At 56.2% G+C, this 20,496-nt stretch overlaps 2 protein-coding genes across 2 annotated transcripts; both read left to right on the top strand.

Moving 5' to 3' along the window:
• Positions 1 to 284: 284 nt before the first annotated feature.
• On the top strand, positions 285 to 7,674 carry LOC132247305 (E3 ubiquitin-protein ligase TRIM17-like). Its single transcript, XM_059720164.1, has 4 exons — positions 285 to 369; positions 2,446 to 2,541; positions 6,571 to 6,801; positions 7,570 to 7,674. The coding sequence occupies exons 2-4, from the start codon at positions 2,485 to 2,487 to the stop codon at positions 7,672 to 7,674; spliced, it is 393 nt and encodes a 130-aa protein (XP_059576147.1). The 5' UTR covers positions 285 to 369; positions 2,446 to 2,484.
• Positions 7,675 to 7,706: 32 nt separating this feature from the next.
• On the top strand, positions 7,707 to 12,393 carry LOC132247303 (E3 ubiquitin-protein ligase TRIM39-like). The gene is made up of 2 exons (XM_059720163.1): positions 7,707 to 7,803; positions 11,063 to 12,393. Exons 1-2 carry the CDS (start codon positions 7,776 to 7,778, stop codon positions 11,602 to 11,604), a joined length of 570 nt encoding a protein of 189 aa, XP_059576146.1. The 5' UTR covers positions 7,707 to 7,775; the 3' UTR covers positions 11,605 to 12,393.
• The last annotated feature ends 8,103 nt before the right edge of the window (positions 12,394 to 20,496 follow it).

Genomic DNA, 20,496 nt, shown 5'->3' with positions numbered 1-20,496 from the left:
CCAGCCACAGACCGCGTGTACCGGAGACGGGACTGGTACGACCCTGGTTTGCCCCCGGCTTGCCCATGGTCGCATCATTAGCACCCACATGGACTAGGACCATGGGTAGGAATCGGTGGGCTTGATCCTGCCCTGAATTACCTCCGTCACATCCCGAATCCTCGCTCCAGGCAGGCAGCATACCTCTCGTGCGCTGACTCCTCTCCTTCCCGCTCCCGGTTCCCGAGTGCTGGGAACTACGTCACCTGCGGCTTTAAAGCCCGCCCCGCTCGGGCAGCCAATCAGGCGCCCCGGTCTCCCCGGAAGTGCGTGCGGCAGCTCCGCCCCTAGGCTCCGAGCAGAGGTGGAAGCTGGTGCGGGGTGCTGGAGGTCAGAGCACGTGAAGGGCTGTGGGGGTAAGGGGGGACAGAGCACCCTCTGGTAGGAGCATGCGGCAGCCACCACCTCTCTTGTCCAGGTCTCCGCCTCCAGTTCCCTTCGGTCTCACCTCCCACGCCTTGTTGTTAAGAAGATTGAAGAGAGGTCAGGTGATAAGAGGAGGGCTAAGATCTGCCTGGATGAGAACCGGCCTCTTCACAGGCTCTTTCCACTCCTGCAGCCTGTTCCTTTCTACGCCCAACCTGGTGTTGAAATGTGTAGCCTTACCTTACCCCTGGGATCCTGAACCCCTCAGTCAGCAGTTGCCACTTGCTCTGCTCCCTCAGGCCTTTCGTAGGGTACTTCAGTCAGTCCTCAGTCTATTCATTGTCTGCTCACTGGCTGCTTTATTCCCCAAAGCCATGGAAGTTCAGTCAAACATCAGTGGAGTTCCCTGTCTCCCATGGTGCACGGCATCGCAATTCCTTATCAGTGAATTCAACACTCCCCCTTTCCTATAACAAGATCAAGTGGTTCTCACTGAATCCCCCCGCTTCACTTAATCCACAGGAGGTTACTTCATGATTAGTCACCAGCCTCCATTGATTCCCCCAACAATAAATTAATTATCTATGAATTCGTCATTTAATTCTAGATGAATTCCACAGTCCCACCCAATCCATGGCTAAGCACTTAATCATCAATTAATTCAATCTCCCTTGGTTAATCGAAGATCAGCTAGTTATTTCTGAATTTATGAGTCTTCTTCCTTCACACTAATTACATTAATTGTCCTGCTTTTTTTCTCTAATTTTGTGCATGAAGTGCCAATCTCGTAGGGCCCTTCCATCATTTTAGGAACAGTCTGGCACCGCTCACTCCCAGTCCGTTACCTTCCTTCCCACCACCAAGTTCCCTTCTCCAGCCTGGTCTCACTCACTGGCCTGGTCCTGAGCTTTCCTGTCCTCCCGGGAACCACACTGGACTCTGGTGCTGGACTGGGAGTCCCAGCTCTGCGTCTCCCCGTGCGGTGCACAGCATTTCCAAAACCAGCCGTGCGTTCCCCTTGCCGGGGTCGTGTGTGCCGGGTCCCTATTTTTGAGCCCACTGGAGCTCTCGGGGACCATTAAGAGCTGGCTCCCTCCAGACATGGCTGTGTGCAACAGGGAACCTGCTCCTTTGTCCCCGACAGCACATGGACCCTTTTTCTGGGTGCTCCCGTGGCCACGCAGCCCCACTGGGCTTTTCCGAGTAGCTCTGCCCTCGGACCCTGCCCTGCCAATGTTTCTTGCCTGGCACAGGGATGGGAGCTGGCTCTGTCACAGGGGCCGGGCCCTGGTGTGGAACGAGTGTCTGGAGGAGACCAGAGGGGATGTGGAGATGGACCAGGTGTAGGAAATGCAACAGGGCCTTGGTCCAGGGCAAAGCCTGTGTGCTGCAGACCTGCCCCCTTCCAGCCACCCACCCCTCCTGCCCCAGCGGTAACCAAGCCTGTTTCCCAAACCTGCCCAAGCTAAGTGAGAAGCTGTGCATCCCAGGGACGGGCACGAACCCCCAGGGTCAGACACCTCGGGGACATTTCTGAATGAGCTTCTTGGCCCAGCCTGTTGAATGGATTAGTGTCAAGATGAGTGGGGGAGCAGGGCACGTGGATGCAGGGCATTCTGGGAAATGCACTTCTGTCGAGGGGCAGCAGCTGGAATTTGCTGGTGCTGGAGGGCAATGTTGCACCATTTTTTTTTGCTGCTAAATAACAGAAGGTTTTTGCCTGCTCCTTACGTGTGTCTGCAGAGCAGCACGGAGGTGACTTCTCCCTCACAGCAGAGTTTCAGCTGCGTCTTGTACCCGGTGCCAGAGCCCCTGAGCCAGAGCCTGCAAAGAGGGTTCGAGAGGAGCGGGGATGGGCGCTGCCCTGGGCACGGTCCTGGCCAGTGACTCTGCTGGGTTTTGGTCCCGGGGCCCCAGAGCCCCACACACGGCTGCTTCTGCTGCTTGCTTTCCCTGCACATTTACTGATCTCGTATGAAGCCCTCCTTGTCCCAGCGTGTGTCAGGGTCAGGAATAAGGACCTGATGGTTCTCCTGCCAGGTGAAGCTCCAGCGAGTCCTGGATCCTCTGAGGAAGGCGATGGAGAGGGCCCTGGCGATGGAGTCCAAGGAGAAGGACAGCACCGCGGCGTGGAAGGCAGGTGCCAGTTTGTGTCCTCAAGAGCTCATCCCCATGCAGAGCTGGCAGTGTGGGGTGGGGGCAGCTGTAAGATCTGCCCCCTCAGGGGCGGTGTGCCATGGAGGGAGCTCTTCCTAGACATCAGGGGGATGCTGCGGTCTGGGGGAGAGCTGGGACCAGACTGGGCTGAGGTGCTGGCAGCTTAGCCCCTTCCTTGCCACTCTTCCAGGGGAGTACAGAGTCACTGCTCCTGGCCTGGATGACATACTTTACCTCCCATAAAATGGGCCACACTCTGCAAGCTGGAGCCATGTTTGCTCCCAGAGCTGCTTCACTTTCTGCACACCCTGAAGCCCGTGTCTCTGTCTTTCCCAGCTGTCCCAGGGCTCTGGGCACCGCAGCAGGATTTCCATCACATCAGTGTTTTGGTTTCTGTGAGGTTTTTCTAGCAGTTCTCTGAAACCTAAATGCCTCATATCACGATGGGCATCACTGAGCCAGAAGAGGACTGGTGCAGAGCCCTTCCTGCGGTGCCCTGGGGCAGGGCAGGCTGGGCACTCTGCATTACCCTGCCCTGCAGGGAACGGGAGCCCTGTGCTCTTTCACCCGCGGTGCCCCCGCATGAAGGGAAAGGGGCTCTGGAGTTTGCTGTTCCCCATCCCAGGGCCAAGGGGGAGGCGGTTCTTGTTGCCCTGCCCTGGGCCCATGGACAGGGACTTCAAGGCTCCCCAGCCTGGGGCAGCTCTCACAGGGGCAGAGGTAATGGTTTGTGGGACTGGTGCGGGCTCGTTCTTCATCCCTGCAGTCCCTTCCTCACGTGTCTCTTGTTATGTCCTGTGCTTTTCCTGGTTCTTGGGCTGTCACTTTAGGATATTGCACTTTCCCCACCCTGGAAGGGAACAAGCCACTGGCAGAGGAGCCTGTCTCCTACGGAGAGAGTTCCTGTTGGTGAAGGGGGCTCTCTTGGGGTCCTTCCCATCCATCTCCCTTGGCCAACACAGGCTTGAAGTTCTTTGCATGGAGCACCTCCTGCATCCTCGACCCAGGGACAGCCCCAGGCCTGGCACAAAAGCACCAACATCAACAGATCTATCAGAGATGATCCGTGGCCCACTGGGTTTTGCTCCAAGCCCCAGGGTCTTTGCAGAAGCACCAGATCCTGAATGCCCAGTTTGGGTTTCAGCCCTTTCGGTGTGGAGTGAAAGTATTGTTTCATAGTTTCATAGTAGCTAGGATCAGGAGGGACCTGAACAGATCACCTAGCCTCAGCCCCTGCCACAGGCAGGATTGAATGCTGGGTTCACAAGATCCCAGATAGGTGAGCGTCCAACCTCTCTTGAATTTGCCCAAGGTAGGGGCGAGGACCACTTCCCTGGCAAGTTGGTTCCAGATTTTGGCCACCCTAACTATAAAATATTGCCTTCTGATCTCTAACCTAAACCTGTTCTCCATCAGCTTATTACCATTGTTCCTCGTCACCCCAGGTGGTGCTGGGGAGAAAAGGGCTCTGCCTATTTGCTGTTGATCCCCCCTGATGAGCTTGTAGGCAGCCACCAGGTCCCCCCTCAGCCTCCGCTTGCTGATGCTGAACAGGTTCAGGTCCCTCCATCTCTCCTCGTAGGGCCCGTCCTGCTGCCCTCTCACCAAGCGGGTGGCCTCCTCTGAACCCTCTCCAGGCTGGCCACATCCCTTTTGAAGTGCGGCGCCCAGTACTGGACACAGTACTCCAAGTGCGGCCTGACCACAGTCGCTTAGAGTGGGAGGATCACCTCTCTGGACCGGCTTGAGATGCACCTTTGGATGCATGACAAGGTCTGGCTGGCCTTGCTGGCTGCAGTCTGGCATTGGCAGCTCATGTTCATCTTGGAGTCAATAATGACTCTGAGATCCCTTTCTGCTCCTGTGCTTTCAAGCAGGGAACTCCCCAGCCTGTATGTGTGCTGTGGATGCCTTCTCCCAAGGTGCTGCACCCTGCATTAGTCTACGTTGAAGCCCATCCTACTCTCGTCTGCCCACTTTTGTAGTCTGTCTAAATCTAGTTGCAGCCTCTCTCTCCCTTCAAGTGTGTCCACCTTGCCCCACATCTTAGTGTCATCAGCAAACTTGGACAACGTGCTTTCCACCCCCTCATCCAAGTCGCTGATGAAGATATTAAACAGTGCTGGCCTGAGGACCGAGCCCTGGGGGACCCCGCTACTCACATCTCTCCAGGTCGAGTACAACCTGTCCACCACTGCTCTCTGGGTGCACCGCATCAGCCATTTTTTTACCCATTCAACTGTGTAGGCATCAATGCCAAAGTTGCTTAATTTATTGATGAGGATGGGGTGAGAAACAGTGTCAAAGGCCTTCTTAAAGTCTAGAAAGACTACATCCCCAGTGACACCATCACCCAAGGATTTAGTTACTTGGTCGTAAAAGGCAATCAGGTTGGTCTGGCAGGACCTGCCTTTGCCGAACCCATGCTGATTGCCCCTGAGCATGATCTCCCCTGCAGCCCCCCACAGATGTGCTCCTTGATGATCCTCTCCAAGAGCTTCCCGAGCACCGAGGTGAGGCTTACGGGCCTATGGTTACTTGGGTCCTCCTTCCTCCCCTTCTTGAAAATTGGGACCACATTAGCTAGTTTCCAATCCCCCGGCACCTGGCTAGATGACCACGAATGCTCATACAGCTGGGCCAAGCGCTCTGTGATGACCCCTGCCAGCTCCCTCAACACCCTTGGGTGGAGGGCATCTGGACCTGCAGATTTAAAGATGTCCAGCACTTCCAGAAGATCCCTGACTACATCTCTGCTGACTGAAGGCTTGATAGAGCTATCCCTGAGATTGTCCCTACCTCTAGTAGGTGGGATGTCCCGGTCCCTGTTCAAGAAAACAGAGGCAAAGAAACTGTTAAAAATATCAGCTTTCTTGTCTGACATGGCCACAAGATTACCATTTGCATCTCGCAGGGGCCCTACATTGCCTGGTGCCCTCTTCTTGCTCACAACGTACTTGAAAAAGGACTTTTTGTTGTCTTTAATCCTGAACACTAGCCTGAGCTCCATCTCTGCCTTGGCCTTCCTCATAGCCCTCCTACACTCCCGGGCCGCGGAGGAGTACTCCTCCTTGGTGATAGCTCCTCCCTTCCACTGGTTGTGCGCCCCCCTTTTAGTCCTCAGGCATTGCTGGATGCCATTGCTGGGCCAAGGGGGTTTCTGAGCACTCTTACCCCCTGGCTTTTCTCAGGGACTGTTACCCTTTGGGCCTGGAGGATCGCCCCTTAAGGTATGACCATCCCTCAGGGGCTCCCATCTCCTCTACCTTCTGGGCCCTCAGTGCCTCCCCCGCTAGTCTCCTAAGCTCATTGAAGTCCCCTAAACTCATCTGAAGTCAAGGGCTTTAGCGTTGGTGTGAGCCCTTGACACCCTGCGTTGGATAGTGCAATGCAGCAGGTGATGATCGCTATTGCCCAGGTGGTCAAGGACCTGCAGTCCCCTCACCAGGTCATCCCCCATGGCCAGGACCAGGTCCAGCAAGGCGTTACCCTAGTGGGGCTGTGCACTTCCTGGATAAGGTGAAGGTCCTGTAATACAGCCAGGGACCTACGCGAGCGGTCAGACCTGGCTGTCTGCTCCTCCCACCAAATGTCTGGGTAGTTTAGGTCACCAATGACAATAACATCCGTTGACCTAACTGCCTCCATAAGCTGACTGGAGAAGTCTTGGTCCAGCTCTTCCCCCTGGTCGGGTGGTCTGTAGTAGACACCTACCATAAGGTCCCTTTCACCATGCCCCATTGTAGTTTGACCCATAGTGTCTCTGCCCCCTCCTCTAACCCAAAGCGAATACTTCATGATGTGAGGTGCTCTTTGACATCGAGTGACATTGTGTGATCCTTTCTCTAGATAGTGCATCACTATATCTAATGTGTGTATTATATATCTGGTGAGAGTATAGCTAGTGACAAAGGGCTGCACACACTGAATTCATGCCTTCCCTCTGCCAATGCAAAGTTGAAAGTGGAGATCACAGCTCACACTTGTTTTTGCTGCTTGTTCTGGAAGAACAAGGTAAAGCGACGGAGAGAGAGAATCAAGGCTGAGTGCGAGAAGCTGCGTCGCTTTGTGAACGAGGAGGAGCAGCGGCTTCTGCAGAGACTGGAGGAGGAGGAGAGCGAGACTCTGCGGAGCCTGGAGGCGAACGTAGCCCAACTCTCCCGGCAAAGCTCCTCTCTGCGCACGCTGATCTCGGAGATAAAGGAAAAGAGCCGGCAGACACCTGCTGAGCTGCTGAAGGTGAGCGTGTGCTGCTGATCCGGCCCCTCAATGCTGCTGCCGTCTGGCACAAAGCAGCCCTCGGCCTGGACCCCAGAACTGGGGGAAACCGAGCGAAGACTCAGACAAGAGTTTCCATCATCCTAGAGATCTACCAGTCTGTACTGGGAGGAAATTCTGATTTGGGAGAAGCCCCAAGTTATTGAACATAAAAGCTGCCTACAGAAATGAAAACAAAGGGATTGACTTTAAGGTCAGTGTGCCCCTCCGCCAAGCCCAGCACATGTCCAGAAATGGTAGCACAATAGTTGGACATGGCTTGCCCAATATCTGTATAGATTGGGCACTTCCACAGGGATTTTTTGGAGCTTTTATCTGATAGCTGGTTGAATCAACTTTAGATTAAAGCCACAAAAAGCCTTAATGAACCGTGTGATCTAGAGAGATGCTGTGGAGCCGGGTCCAAGTAACGTTCGGCCTCTTCCAGTAAAGCACAGTTTATTTGGTTTTCTCATGTCTGTCAGCAGCTGCAAAGGAAATCAGGAAATCTGGAGGTAGCTGAGAAAATGTTCAGAGCAAAGTAATGCTGAGACAGAGGTGATAGCAGAGAAATGGCTCATCCCCCTTGGCTGCATTCAAGTGCACCAGGCAGAGGCAGACATAAGGATTTTCACACTGAAAAAAATGATGCCCATAGAACAGACAAGTCATAAACTCCCTAAATGTTGGCACAGATGGTTTCACCCAGCAAGGGAATATTCACTTTTAGCCACCTTTTTCCCTTTCTAGGATGTGAAAAGGACCTTGGACAGGTGCTGTATCTTCCCCTTCCCCCACCCAGTACATTCCTGCTTGGGCTGTGGCAGGCATATCCATGTGGAAGAGCTGGGCTGAGCGATGCTGGGGGATATGTTCCTCTTAGGAGCAAGAATGTGAAGCTTCAGGAAACAAAAGCTGTTTCAACAGAGCTGAAGACCCCGTGCAGCATCCCAGGGATGGTGGAAATGCTAAGGAAATTCACAGGTACGTGGCAGCACATGGCAGGGTCATTGGCAAGAGCGGTGCTGAGTGCACTGGGGGGTGTAGCACACACAGCACAGGGGGATGCGACTGATGTGTCGGCAGAGAGCCTCTGCAGTCCTGCAGCGGTCTGCTCAGCCCAGGTCTGAGAGTCCCTGGATCGGCAAGGGGAAAAGTCCCGTTGTAGTTTCCATGCAGGGCACGGCTGGGTCACTCCAGTGGGGACAGGGGAAGTTGGAAACAGGAGATCGAGTGGCAGGAACTGGGCCTGGGGCACATGCAAGAGGATAATCTCAGACCACCAGCACTTTGCTGTCCAGCCCTGATCCTGTCACTACCTGCTCCCTCCCACAGCAGGAACAGGGATCCACCTGGTTGATCATTTGAGGGGCAGAACGGGGCAGAACGGTCCCGTCCCTGAGGCAGCAGGAAGGGCAGGTGGCCCAGACGTCAGCCTCAGCCAGGCCTGGCCTTGCCCTGGGAGTGCAGACAGGTGCCCACAGCCCCCAGCCCCCTCCAGGCAGCAACGAACAGGGACCCAACTGGCAGGTCCCAGCCTGGTCTCTGCAGCTGTTTCCTGCCCGTGATGGTGCAAAGCAGCAGCCAGTGCAGTCCTGCCCACACAGAGCTGCAGCCCAGCACCTGGTTCCACCCGGGACTGGGTTTGGGAGAGTCAAGGCATCCGTTCTTAAAGGGGCTTTGATGCCCCAGCTCAGTCTGTGGTGTGGATCAGCCCTGAGGCTTTCCTGAATGGTGCGGGCTTGGCAGGGACATCTGAGGTATCCCACTTATCTTGCCCAGAGCTGTCACCTTCCCCACGTGGGTCAGATGAGGCTGGAGTCAGGCTGAGTGTGGGGAGAGCCTGGCCTTGGCCAGTCTGCATCCAGAGTGGGGTGTAAGATCTCCAGCCCTGCGGGGACACCCTGCCTGGACCTGCCCCTGGACGAATGATTACCAAGAGTGAGGACAGGGGACAGTGGAGGCAGTCCTTGGGGCCTGGGCCAAGCTCTGGGGGCACTGTGCGGTAGGAGCAGGTGTGCACAGATCACAGCCCCTGGGGGACACTGGGGAGGGGAGGTCAGGCTGGAGCTGTCCAGACCCTAGAGCAGGCGCTGCTTAGAGGGGAGCTGGGACTGGGCCCAGGTGCAGCTGAGCTCAGCTGGGCTGCCCTTCATGAATGGAAGAGGCTCTGCAATGAAACCCAGCATGTCCCACTCCTTACACGCACACAGTCACAGTCATAGAAAGAAGAACCGGAAGGGACCAATAAGATCACCAAGTCCAGTCCCCTGTCATGGGCAGGAGGCAACTGGGCTCAAATGAGCTCCAAGATGTCCTTGTCCAGCCTCCTCTTGAACGCCTCCAGGGATGGCAAGTGTACTGCCTCTGCTGGAAGTGTGCTCCACATTGTACTTACTTTTACGGAATCAAAGTTTTTCCTGATGTCTACCCTAATTTTTTCTCAACTACCTTGTCCCCATTGGACCTTGTCCTCCCAACGGGTGACTTGCATGAACAATCCCAGCCTGTCCCCATCCCTTGTGGGTCAGATGAGCCTCGACCAGACTGACCATGGGGAGGGCCCGCACTGGGCCAGTCTGCACCCAGATCAGGGTGCGAGATCTCTCACCCTGCAGGGATCCCCCAGCCTGCCCTGATCCTGCCTGGTTGTTGAGAGTGAGCAGGGGCTGCGGGGTGGGGGGGGTGGAAAGCACACACGCTCCCTGGGGATGTGAGCCAGTCCCTGCCAGCACTTTATATGCTGGGGGTGCCTGGGCATGGCTGTAGGGGAGTTGTGCAGCTCACAACAGCGGAAAAATCCCTCTGGGAGGAGAAGTTGGGCTGGAGAAGTCTCTGTTTTCAGCCTGGGTGTTGGGTGGGAGCAGGGGTCGGTGTCCTCAAGTGGGCAAATGTCACAGCAGGTCTGGGGACAGAGCAGGGGGAAGGTGCATTCACACTGGTGCTCTGAACAGACCCCATCCCAGACTGCTCCTCCTCCCCAACCTGCCCTTGCACAAGTGCTGCACGAGTCTCCTGTGGTTTCCCAGGGCTGCATTTCCCCAGGCCCCAAGTGGCCCCGGATCCCAGGTCCTGTTGGGAGCCATTGGGATTTCTGCTCCTGGGTCACTGCGATGTGTTTGGAAACTGCATCGGGATGTGCAGCTTCTGGCACAATGGAGGCTGGCCAGTGCGGCACCTGGGCCCACGGGACTGGGATTGTGCAGTGCTCTGGGGGCAGATGGCCCCGGTCCCAGCAGTGTCCCAGGTCGTGTGTACACGGGGTGTCCTTGTCCCAGTGCAGTTCCTCCGGTGGAGACCCCCAGAGCAGACACACGGCGGGGGGGCTGGGACATGTCTCTTGTGCAGCTGAGCCCAGAGGTTTGGGGCAGTCAGTGGGGAAATGCCCCCTCCCCGCTCGACTGCCCCAGACTCGCCAGCAATGGGCCCTGTTCTGCGGCGCTTAATGCCCCTGTCTGTGCTCCCCCTGCCCTTCCCTCCCCTCCCCACCCCGTGCGCCCAGCCCCATGCACGGCCCTGCCCTGGGCTGGGCTCTGGGGCGGCGCTGGCTGTGGGGTGCCCTGGCTGCAGTCCTGTGCCCACAGGGCTGGGGCATGGGGGTCCCCGCTGGGGCAGAGCAGCCCAGCCTGGGGTGGCAGGGGCAGCACCCACCTGCTGTCGGCAGCACACCCAGTGACCCCGGCCCAGAGCACTGAGACCCCCGGGCCCTGCCCCCTGCCCCCCTGCCACCCCTTCCCCCGGGCAGGCTGCTCTGCTGGGCCCCTCTGCTCCCTGCTGTCTCCCAGCCCGGCCCCCTCCCTGCAGCCTCCCTGCCGCCCCCCTCGCCCCCTTCCCAGCAGCGCCCGCGACACCAGCGCAGGGGTTTGGAGCCCACTCCTCTTGCCCCCCCAGGCAGAGCAGCCCCGCTGGGTGTGGGGGAGGGGCAGGGCAGGGACCTGCTGGGATGACATCATTGCATGTCCCTCCCCCTCCCAGGGCCTGCCCTGCCCCCACCCCATGTCCCTTCCCCCTTGTGACTCCAGTACCCAGGCCGGGACTGCCCTGGGGAGGAAGGGGCCAGTAGGGATGTCATGCTTTCCTGTTCCCTCCATTTCCCATTCTCCCCATTTCCTGTTCCCCCATTTCCCCGCGGGGCGATGGTGATTTCCCAGCAGGGACCGACCCGCGAGTGCTGGGACGCAGGGAATTCCCCGTGATCGCGGGGACCGCCTGCCCTGGCCCTGACCCGTGACTCTCTCCCCAGTGGACGTGACTCTGGACCCAGGGACGGCTCATCCCAAACTCGTCCTGTCTGAGGATCGGAAATGTGTGAGACACGGAGACACCCGACAGGATCTGCCCGACACCCCCGAGAGATTTGACCCTTGTGTCTGTGTCCTGGGGTCAGAGGGGATCACGGGCGGGAGGCGCTACTGGGAGGTGGAGGTGGGAGACAAGACGCGCTGGACCCTGGGCGTGTGCAGGGAGTCTGTGCGCAGGAAGGGGAGGGTCAGACTGTCACCTGGCGATGGATACTGGGTCGTGTGGCTGCGGGACGAGGGATACAAGGCCCTCACCTCCCCCTCGACCCCCCTCCGCGTGTGCGTGAGGCCCAGGCGGGTGGGGGTTTTCCTGGACTACGATGGGGGCGAGGTCTCATTTTACAACGTGACCGACAGGTCCCATCTCTTCACTTTCACTGACACCTTCTCCGGGACCCTGCGCCCTTACTTCAGTCCTGGTGTCAATGCTGGGGGCACCAACGCGGCTCCCCTGACCCTGTGCCCGGTCCCAGCCCAGCCCTGAGGGAATCCCTGTCCCTGCCATGACCCGCGGGGGGCACAGACTGTCCCCTCCCCGCGCCCCGACTGCCACCCCTCGGTGCCCCCGGGGTGGGGACAGGGCTGGGGTCTCCATCACAGCACCTGCTTCATGTCCCAATCCCCACGCGCACAGCCTGGGAGGGACCGGCTCCAAGCTCTCGTCCTTCATGTACAGATCCCTGCCGTCCCCGTGGTTTGTCACTTGGGACTTTGCTTTCCTCTCCCAGCACTGTCCTCCCACCTCTCCTCTCCTCCCCTCCCTCCACGCCCTGTCCTTTGCTCTCTGCACCTCCTGCCATAGCGTGTGAGGAGGTGAGCGCGTGCTCGTGAAAGCTGATGCGTCTCCGAGTCTGAGCCCAGCGGTGCTCAAGCTTTCTGGTGCGCGAGTCCAGGGCCCCACACCACATCTAGGGCCACACGTGGGGTTGGACTGCACAGGCGGACCCGGACCCCGTGCACGTACATGACGGCTCAGTGCCCCGGGGACAGGGGTGCTTGGGTGGCAGGGTGTGGGGGCAGCATCCCTAGCAGGGACAGCCTGCTGGAGCCGGGGCAGAGCCACGGTCCCCGGCGTGCGTGCTGTTGTGTCTTATTGTGCTTGCTTGCACTGCCCCTTCCAGGCCAAGGCCCCCGTGGTCAGCATTGCAGGGTTTAGTTGTTTGTGGCAGTTTTGCGGCCCTGGTGACTCCATTTTCGCTGCCACGAGGAGCCGGTGGGCATTTGGTTCCTCTCACGCACCAGGAGTGGGCGTAATAAATGACTGTTAGTTCAACACTGGAGTGAGCAGAGTGTTGTTTCTGAACTCACAACTAATCACGTGCCCTGCCCGGAGCGTGCAGGCTACAGACCATGGCTCTGCGCTGGCTCCGGAGCAAGCCGCCCGTCCCCCGTGCCCAGCACCTCTGGAGCAGCCCCTGCGCTTCTCTGCCGCGTGCTGGCGGCGTGGCTGAGTGGGGTCTCCTTGGAGAGCGGCACAAGCCGTGCAGGCACGGGGGTTGGGAAAGGGAGTCCCCGGCTGACCGGACCCAGCCCGTGGGCCGGACGTCCCCCACCGCTGCGCTACAGCAATAGAAAAGCGGGTCGGCAAGGGGCTTCACTTGGAGAAAAGCAATGGAGCACACAGGTATGAAGTGGTCGAGTGGGTGGTGTGCCTGCACGAGGGGAAACGATGGGCTGTCTTGGTAGATCACTACAGGGATGAGGGGTCTTCCGTGCGGGACGGGGGAGCAAAAGGAACAAGACACGTGTTGGATCCCTCAGCTCGAGCAAGAGGGCCGCCGTGCCGGAGGAGATCCTGCACCGCTGCTCAGCCCCAGCTTGGCCTGGTCTGGACTCCTGGGAGCAGTCTGGGCTCCGTGTTTTAAACAGACACGGGGGAGTTCGAGACGGGCCAGAGGTGGGGATTAAAGGCCTTGGAGAGCAAGTCCTCGGAGGAGAGGCTGTGGGAGCTAGAGACTATGAGAGCAGTCTGCAAATCCTTGGAGGGCTCCTCACTCGTCCTGGGCGCCGGCTTGTAGATCTCATTCTTTCCGGGTGCTTTCCTGGGCATTCATGACCTTCGTGGCTAGGGAAGGGAAGCAATGGCACCAGAGACCAGGCAGAGGGAGAGGACCAGCATGGGGCAGGGACCAGACCCAGGACAAGTGCTTGAAACACAGGTTTGCTCCTCCCTGAGCCACCAAGGAAAGCCGGGGCTTGTGGAGATGGCTGCTGCTGCTCCAGCCCCCTGCTCGAGGGGAGGGGAAGCAGCTCTTCGCTTGCCCCTTTCCTCCCCGTGGGTGGATGTCCAGACGACCTCTTCCTGAAGCCGTGCCCCGCTGGAGCAGTGGTGGGAGTCAGACTGCCCCGCCAGCCTCGGGAGCTCTTCCCCACAGACACTCAGGGGATCTTGGGGCCAGGCTGCCCTGGGCAGGTGGCGTCTGGCTGGCAAGGTCCTGCACAGAGGCTGGGGGAGCCCCCGATGCAGGTAGCGTGGTGCAATGCCCAGCACTGTGGACTCTGAATCCAGCAATCCTGGCCTGAGTCTTGGCAGAAGCTCCGGCTTGTGCTTCTTGCAGCGCCAGCTCTTTTGCCAGTCCTGGCGTGGCTTGGCTCTGCTGTGTCCTTGCACTTCCCTCTCCCTTGCCCTTCCCTGTGCTTTCACAGCTGGGCAAAATGCAGCCTCTGGCCTGGATCTGGCCCACAGCACGATTCTTCCAGCCCGCGGACGGGGGCAGTCCGAGCTGTGGGACATGCAGCCAGTCCCACCAGCCCTGGGCACACAGCGGGACTCGGGCAGCCACAGCCTCGGTTTTCCTCTGCCCCACTACTGGATATCGGCAATCGAATTGTCGAAGGCAGGTATCAACGCACTGAAAACCGCCGTCCAAATTGAATCACAGGCACCCTCAGTACAACTCCCCAGCGTCAACCTTGCACTGCAGTGACGTTCAGCAGGAGCACGTGGGAGAACAAGACATCCGCTCTCCGTCACACTGCCAACACAGGAGCCATGGCTGGTGCTGCTGCACAAAGTCCTGCTCTCTGCCAGCGCCTCGTGGGCGAGAGCAGCTCTTCCCTGCTCCACATGGGTGAGATCTCACAGGAAGGCTGCAGGGTGGATCCTCCCTGCGTGCCATGGTCCTGGCGCCTTCCCTTCTTGGAGCCTGGCCGAGTCCCCGTGCCGGAGCTCCCTGCCCTGTCCTGCCTCAGGACCCGAGGAAAAACATGCGTGTGCTCTTGCAAGCAACAACTTTCTGCAAACTTGCCCACTCTACCTCTGCAGGGATCCTGAGCCCTGCTCAAATCCAGCAGCAGCGGTTACAGTTGTATGCAACTTCCCCTAAGAGGTGCCGGGCACGCTTTACACTTCAGACGTGAATAACCAGTTAATGGCATCTTGTAAAGACTTGCCCGATCCGTTCATGCAGCGAATGGCGTGATGAAAGCAGGAATAGGCCACAAAGTCATTACACAAGGGATGTGTAGTAGTTCTAGAGCTGTCTCCAGCACACCATTAACTGAATGTGTGGCCAGGCTGACCGGGGCTCCCAGCTTCCAGAGCCCTTGGGAGTCCTTGACTCTCCCGTCCCCCCAGGCAGAGAGCCCGATCAGCTGCCTGCTGCTCCCCGTGCCGGGCCCACTGGAGTCAAGGGTCCCGCTGTGCCCGGCAGCTGGGAGCCCCGTCGGCTGCTGAGGCTCCCCGTCCTGGGAGCCTGCTGCTGGCCGGAGCAGGAGGAGCCTGGGATCAGATCGTGCGTGGGCTCCCCTCGCGCTGGCAGTATAGTATGGCGGGGTCTGCTGTTCAGTCCAGGGATCACACGTCCTGCCAGGAAGCGCAGTAGTGGGGATCATACTTCCAATCCCCTCGTGCCTTCAACTGCACATCTGCCAGGGCCGGAGACGCAGGAAGAGAGGAGGGTGGCGTGTGGCTGAAACTCCTGGGTGTGAGGGATATGTGACACTGGTAAGACGTATCTTACTTGGGCCCAGGCTCCAGCACTGAAGGCACCCCTCCACCTGCACGGGCTACTTTCTGCCTTTCAACAGGCAGACGTGACGTGCTTGGCACTGGACTGGTCTGTCATGCCAGACTAGCTGCAGAGGTGGGCAGTCCTCCACCTACCATCGCCACCAAAACCTGCTGCTTGGGTAAACGTTTCCAACCAGCCGGAGATCCACTCGGTCCTCGCACAGGAACCTCCTGCTAACAAGAGACCTAGTCCAAGGGACGCGCGCCTACTGCCTGTTGTTATAAAGGCTCGGAGCCGAGGGGATCTGCTATTTTATGCTCAGGTGTTTATTTCTCTGGGCCTTTACAGCAGTCCAGAAAACAGATCACAGGGTAAAGACATGCCCCCCAAGCCTCCGAGTGGGGCAGAAAACAGTAAACTATTCCTACTTCTATTTCTGTTGCTAAAAGGTGCACCAGGAAAGCCCGTATCCCACTAGGGCTAACATGCAGGGATCGCCCCAAAAAGCAGTTCTCATCTCTCTGAAATATCTTGTCCAGCCTCTCCAACCCTTTCCTTGGCATAAGATCAAACTAGGGGACTTTTACGAGGACTGGCAAAGCTAAAAATTATGTTTAAATAACATTTTAAAATGGAAATACAGTTTTACCTTTAAAGATGCTTGTCCCTCCATAATTACAATGACCCAAAATAAAGCCATTTTCCTTGCAATCCATTCCTCCTTCTTTTTCACCTTCTGTTGTAGCTCCTTATCTAGACCGACACTACCTTGTGGCAGGGCTTTTTCTGCACACAGGCGTGTAAAACCCCACGTAAGCTGTTTTGCTCTAAAAAGTGCAAAAGAAAGCTTGGAAAGAAAGCACTTACTTCTTTTGTAGCAGATGAACACCGTAGTAATGTCCTTCTATTTTAGTGACATAAGACACGGCCTCCTAAAGCATTAAGAAGTATTTAACAGTAGTCAAGAATATTTTGATCAACTACGTCCTACATTCACTCTTGCAAGAAGTAGACTTGACCCATCTCTCCAGCTGCACGTAGAGCAGGTGCAAATTCACTCCATTCATCAGACCCCAATAGGAAAGTTTTCAAGGCAGGTTTTCCTAACACTGCCACCACGGGATCAGTGTTAGCGAGGGGTGCACCAATGAAGATAGTCTTGGTCGATACACATAGCCCACTATTAACCAGCCATATCTGCTGATACTGATTGGATAACCGATTTACAGGAGCACAGGTGGGCAGCGCGGGGAGCAGCTCCCTGAAGGTAAGCCTGTGGAGGGGAAGGGTAATGGGGGAGAGAAGAGGCATGGCGGGGCAGACTGAGGCCCCCACAGTCAGGAGGGAGTGGGGCAGGAGCAGGGGCAGGGGCTGGGGTCTCTGCCCAGCCAGGATGGTGAATGGGACCCGGAGCCAGTGCAGGGAGCAGGACAGAGCCGCTGGTGGTTTGTCCAGGGGATCAGTGTCCTGGTGCTTAATAATTGCAGTGGGGGCACTTGACATAAAGGTCGTTGAATGAACTTGAGTTCAAGCGCTGACGCCACCATTTTTAAGTGCAGGGACATTTTTAACTTGCCACTTCCACGCCTCACCTGGGGGTGGGCGCAGTGGTGGGGAGCACATAAATGCGGTGTCTCGGGGCACGGCCAGAAGGCATATATGTTTAGTGATGAAAATTGGTGGCTACACCGGGCAAAACAAGCCAAGAGCTGATAGCGTTGATTTTCCTTTTATCAGTGCTGATCCGACACACAACCGATATGTTGGTGCACCTCTAGTATTACCAGCCGAGATCCCTAGTGCAAACCTACTATAGCCACAACTGTTACCACCTTCTCCAGTGTACGCAACACATTTTCCTCCCAAAAAGGAGCTCTCATATCAGCTGCGTCTTATATACTGAAGCTGCAGAAGAAAAGCAATAGTTAAGTAAAACTGGTCGAAATATAACTTGAATCCAAGCCTACAAATGCCAGTGAGAATTTGCAGCCCCAGAGAGGGAAGGGCAAGAAGAGTCCAGCCGAGGTCAACAAAGATGGTTGGGGGCCGGGGCACATGGCTTGTGAGAAGAGGCTGAGGGCACTGGGCTAATTGAGTCTGGAGAAGAGAAAACTATGCGGGGAGGACTGAATAGCAGCCTTCAACTCCCTGCAGGGGGTGCGAAGAGGATGGAGCTGGGCTGTTCTCAGGACAAGGAGCAATGGGCTCAAGCTGCAGCAAGGGAAGTTGAGGTTAGATATGAGGAAGAACTTTGTCACTAGGAAGGGGGTGAAGCACTGCAAAAGGCTTCCCCAAGAGGTGGTTTTTACTCAAATCTAGGATCCAAGACCCTCACACTCATCCCAAGTCATTCAAAATGTGGAAGTCACAGTCCATGTCCCCAATTTTCTCTTGAAGTTTTCAGTAGATATAGTTTATTTAAAATTCTTTTTGATTTTCCCATTCGGGCTGTGAACAAATCGACTACTCTGTTTTGAGTCAGGTGAGACTTTCTCTTTCTTTCTCTGACCTTCATTTCGGGCATTCATTGCCCTGGTCGTCCTCAGCTGACCCTTAGTTTCAAGGCCAGAGACATGTCTTAAGTTTGGTGGTTGGCTGCTTGCTTTATGGAAGGTGCTGAAGAGGTACTGTGGGGAATAGAAAAAGAAACACAGAAACAAGGGGAAAACACATTTATTTAAGCAAAATCAAGATTTTAACCGGTGAACAAAAATAGACAGACGCTGATAGGGTTGAGGATATAAGAAGGCTGTTGATGAATCCCACAGAGCTGGATCTTATGAAACGCTACCTCAGCAGGTGGCAAAATGCTCTTCTGACATGTTTGGTGCACAAAGACGTAATTGCTCCTGATTACTTTCAACTGCCCTAAAAAGATAGCAGAATAAGATCAGTTCCCATGGCTCGTACCCTTTTGGATGCTTTGAATGGTCTTCCAGGAGACGAGGGTCCAGAACCGAGGGCTCCCCCTTCCCAAGAGCGTGCTCCGACCACTACAAAGCTGTTCAAAAGGTGGCCAGTGTGGCTGGCCAGTAGGGGGCGCTCCTGTGTTGAGCCACCCACCTCCCTGCGCCGGACCACCTTCCAGGCTCTGAGTGCCTCCCTGGGGTGCCTCCTGTCGGCCGACCACTTCCCTGGAGCACACCCGCTAGCCTGGGGTTCCCGCAGCCACCATCCAAGGCTTGGGACTCAATTCTGGCTCTGCGCACCTTGGAGAACACAGGCCGGGTCATCCAATGGGTCCTAGACCCAATACAGGCACTTGGGGCACTTCCCCAAGTCAGGGGCTTATTAGGGAAGCCTCCCTTAGTCCGCAGACCTACGGGGCCTCCTCGGCATAATTTAGACCCACCCCTCAATAAGTCTCCCACACCGGTCACAAGGAGAACTTTGTTGAGTAACGGTATCCCACCCCATACTGGTGAACAAGTTAAGAGGCTGTGACGTGGGTGACTACACAGTCCGGTGGGTGGCGAATTGGCTAGAGGGTCGCACCCAAAGAGTCGTGGTGGATGGGTCGGTCTCAACCTGGAAGGGTGTGGGCAGTGGGGTCCCGCAGGGCTCGGTCCTTGGACCGATACTCTTAGGCAGCCACAAGGTCGCCTCTCAACCTTCTCCTGTGGCGGCTGAAAAGGTCCAGATTTTCTAGTCTCGTCTCATAAGGCTTGGCCTGCAAGCCCTTAACCATACGAGTGGCCCTTCTCTGGACCCTCTCCAGGTTATCCACATCCCTCTTGAAGTGCGGTGCCCAGAATTGCACGCAGTACTCCAACTGTGGTCTGACCAGCGCCCGATAGAGGGGAAGTATCACCTCTTTGGATCTATTCGTCATGCATCTGCCTCCTAAAGCATTAAGACATATTTAACAGTAGTCAAGAATATTTTAATCAACCACGTCCTACATTCACTCTTACAAGAAGTCGATATGACCCATCTCTACATCTGCACATAGATCAGATTTAAATTCACTCCATTCATCAGATCCCAATAAGGAAGTTTTCAAGGCGGAGGTTCCTAACACTGCCACCAAGGGATCAGTGTTAGCGAGGGGCGCATTAGTGAATTTCTTCTTGGTCGATACACATAGCCCACTATTAACCCGCCGTATCGGCTGATATCGATTCTAAAATCGATTTACAGGAGCACAGGTGGGCAGCGTGGGGAGCAGCTCCCTGCAGGTAAGCCTGTGGAGGGGAAGGGGCATGGGGAAGAGAAGAGGCATGGCGGGGTCGGGGCAGACTGAGGCCCCCACAGTCAGGGAGGGAGTGGGGCAGGAGCAGGGGCAGGGGCTGGGGTCTCTGCCCAGCCAGGGTGGTGAATGGGACCCAGGGCCAGTGCAGGGAGCAGGATACAGCTGCGGGTGGTTTGTCCAGGGGATCAGTGTCCCGGTGCTTAATAATTGCAGTGGGGGTGCTTGACATAAAGGTTGTTGAATGAACTTGAGTTCGAGTGCTGCCGCCACCATTTTTAAGTGCAAGGACATTTTTAACTTGGTGCCTCCACGCCTCTTCTGGGGGTGGGCGCAGTGGCAGGGAGCACATAGACGCAGTGTCTCGGGGCACGGCTAGAAGGCATATATGTTTAGTAATGAAAAGTATCTGCTATACAGGGTAGAACAAGCCAAGAGCTAATAGCGTTAATTTTCCTTTTATCAGTGCTGATCCGACACGCAACCGATATGTTGGTGCACCTCTAGTATTACCAGCCAAGATCCCTAGTGCAAACTAACCTACTATAGCCACAACTGTTACCATCTGCTCCAGTGTATGCAACACATTTTCCTCCCAAAAAGGAGCTCTCGTATCAGCTGCGTCTGATATACTGAAGCTGCAGAAGAAAAGCAATAGTTAAGTAAAACTGGTCGAAATATAACTTGAATCCAAGCCTACAAATGCCAGTGAGAATTTGCAGCTCTAGGTAGGGAAGGGCAAGAAGAGTCCGGCTGAGGGCAACAAAGATGGTTGGGGGCCGGGGCACATGGCTTGTGAGCAGAGGCTGAGGGCACTGGGCTAATTGAGTCTGGAGAAGAGAAAACTGTGCGGGGAGGACTGAATAGCAGCCTTCAACTCCCTGCAGGGGGTGCGAGGAGGATGGAGCTGGGCTGTTCTCAGGACAAGGAGCAATGGGCTCAAGCTGCAGCAGGGGAAGTTGAGGTTAGATATGAGGAAGAACTTTGTCACTAGGAAGGGGGTGAAGCACTGCAACAGGCTTCCCAGAGAGGTGGTTTTTACGCACAAATTTAGGATCCGAGACCCTCACACTCATCCCAACTAATTCAAAATGTGGAACATACAGTCCATGTCCCTAATTTTCTCTTGAAGTTTTCAGTAGATATAGATTATTTAAAATTTGCTTTATGGAAGGTGCTGAACAGGTACTTTGGGGAATACAAAAAGAAACACAGAAACAAGAAGAAAACGCAT

The sequence above is a fragment of the Alligator mississippiensis genome, unplaced genomic scaffold (assembly GCF_030867095.1).
Source record: "Alligator mississippiensis isolate rAllMis1 unplaced genomic scaffold, rAllMis1 scaffold_133, whole genome shotgun sequence".
NCBI lineage: Eukaryota > Metazoa > Chordata > Crocodylia > Alligatoridae > Alligator > Alligator mississippiensis.
This window is presented reverse-complemented; position numbering and strand designations above follow the sequence as displayed.

Coding starts and splice junctions, on each gene's coding strand:
- LOC132247305 (XM_059720164.1), top strand. CDS start 2,485: ATGGAGAGGGCCCTGGCGATGGAGTCCAAGGAGAAGGACAGCACCGCG. Junction 2,542..6,570: donor ACAGCACCGCGGCGTGGAAG/GCAGGTGCCAGT, acceptor TTGTTCTGGAAG/AACAAGGTAAAGCGACGGAG. Junction 6,802..7,569: donor CACCTGCTGAGCTGCTGAAG/GTGAGCGTGTGC, acceptor TTCCCTTTCTAG/GATGTGAAAAGGACCTTGGA.
- LOC132247303 (XM_059720163.1), top strand. CDS start 7,776: ATGGTGGAAATGCTAAGGAAATTCACAG. Junction 7,804..11,062: donor AATGCTAAGGAAATTCACAG/GTACGTGGCAGC, acceptor CTCTCTCCCCAG/TGGACGTGACTCTGGACCCA.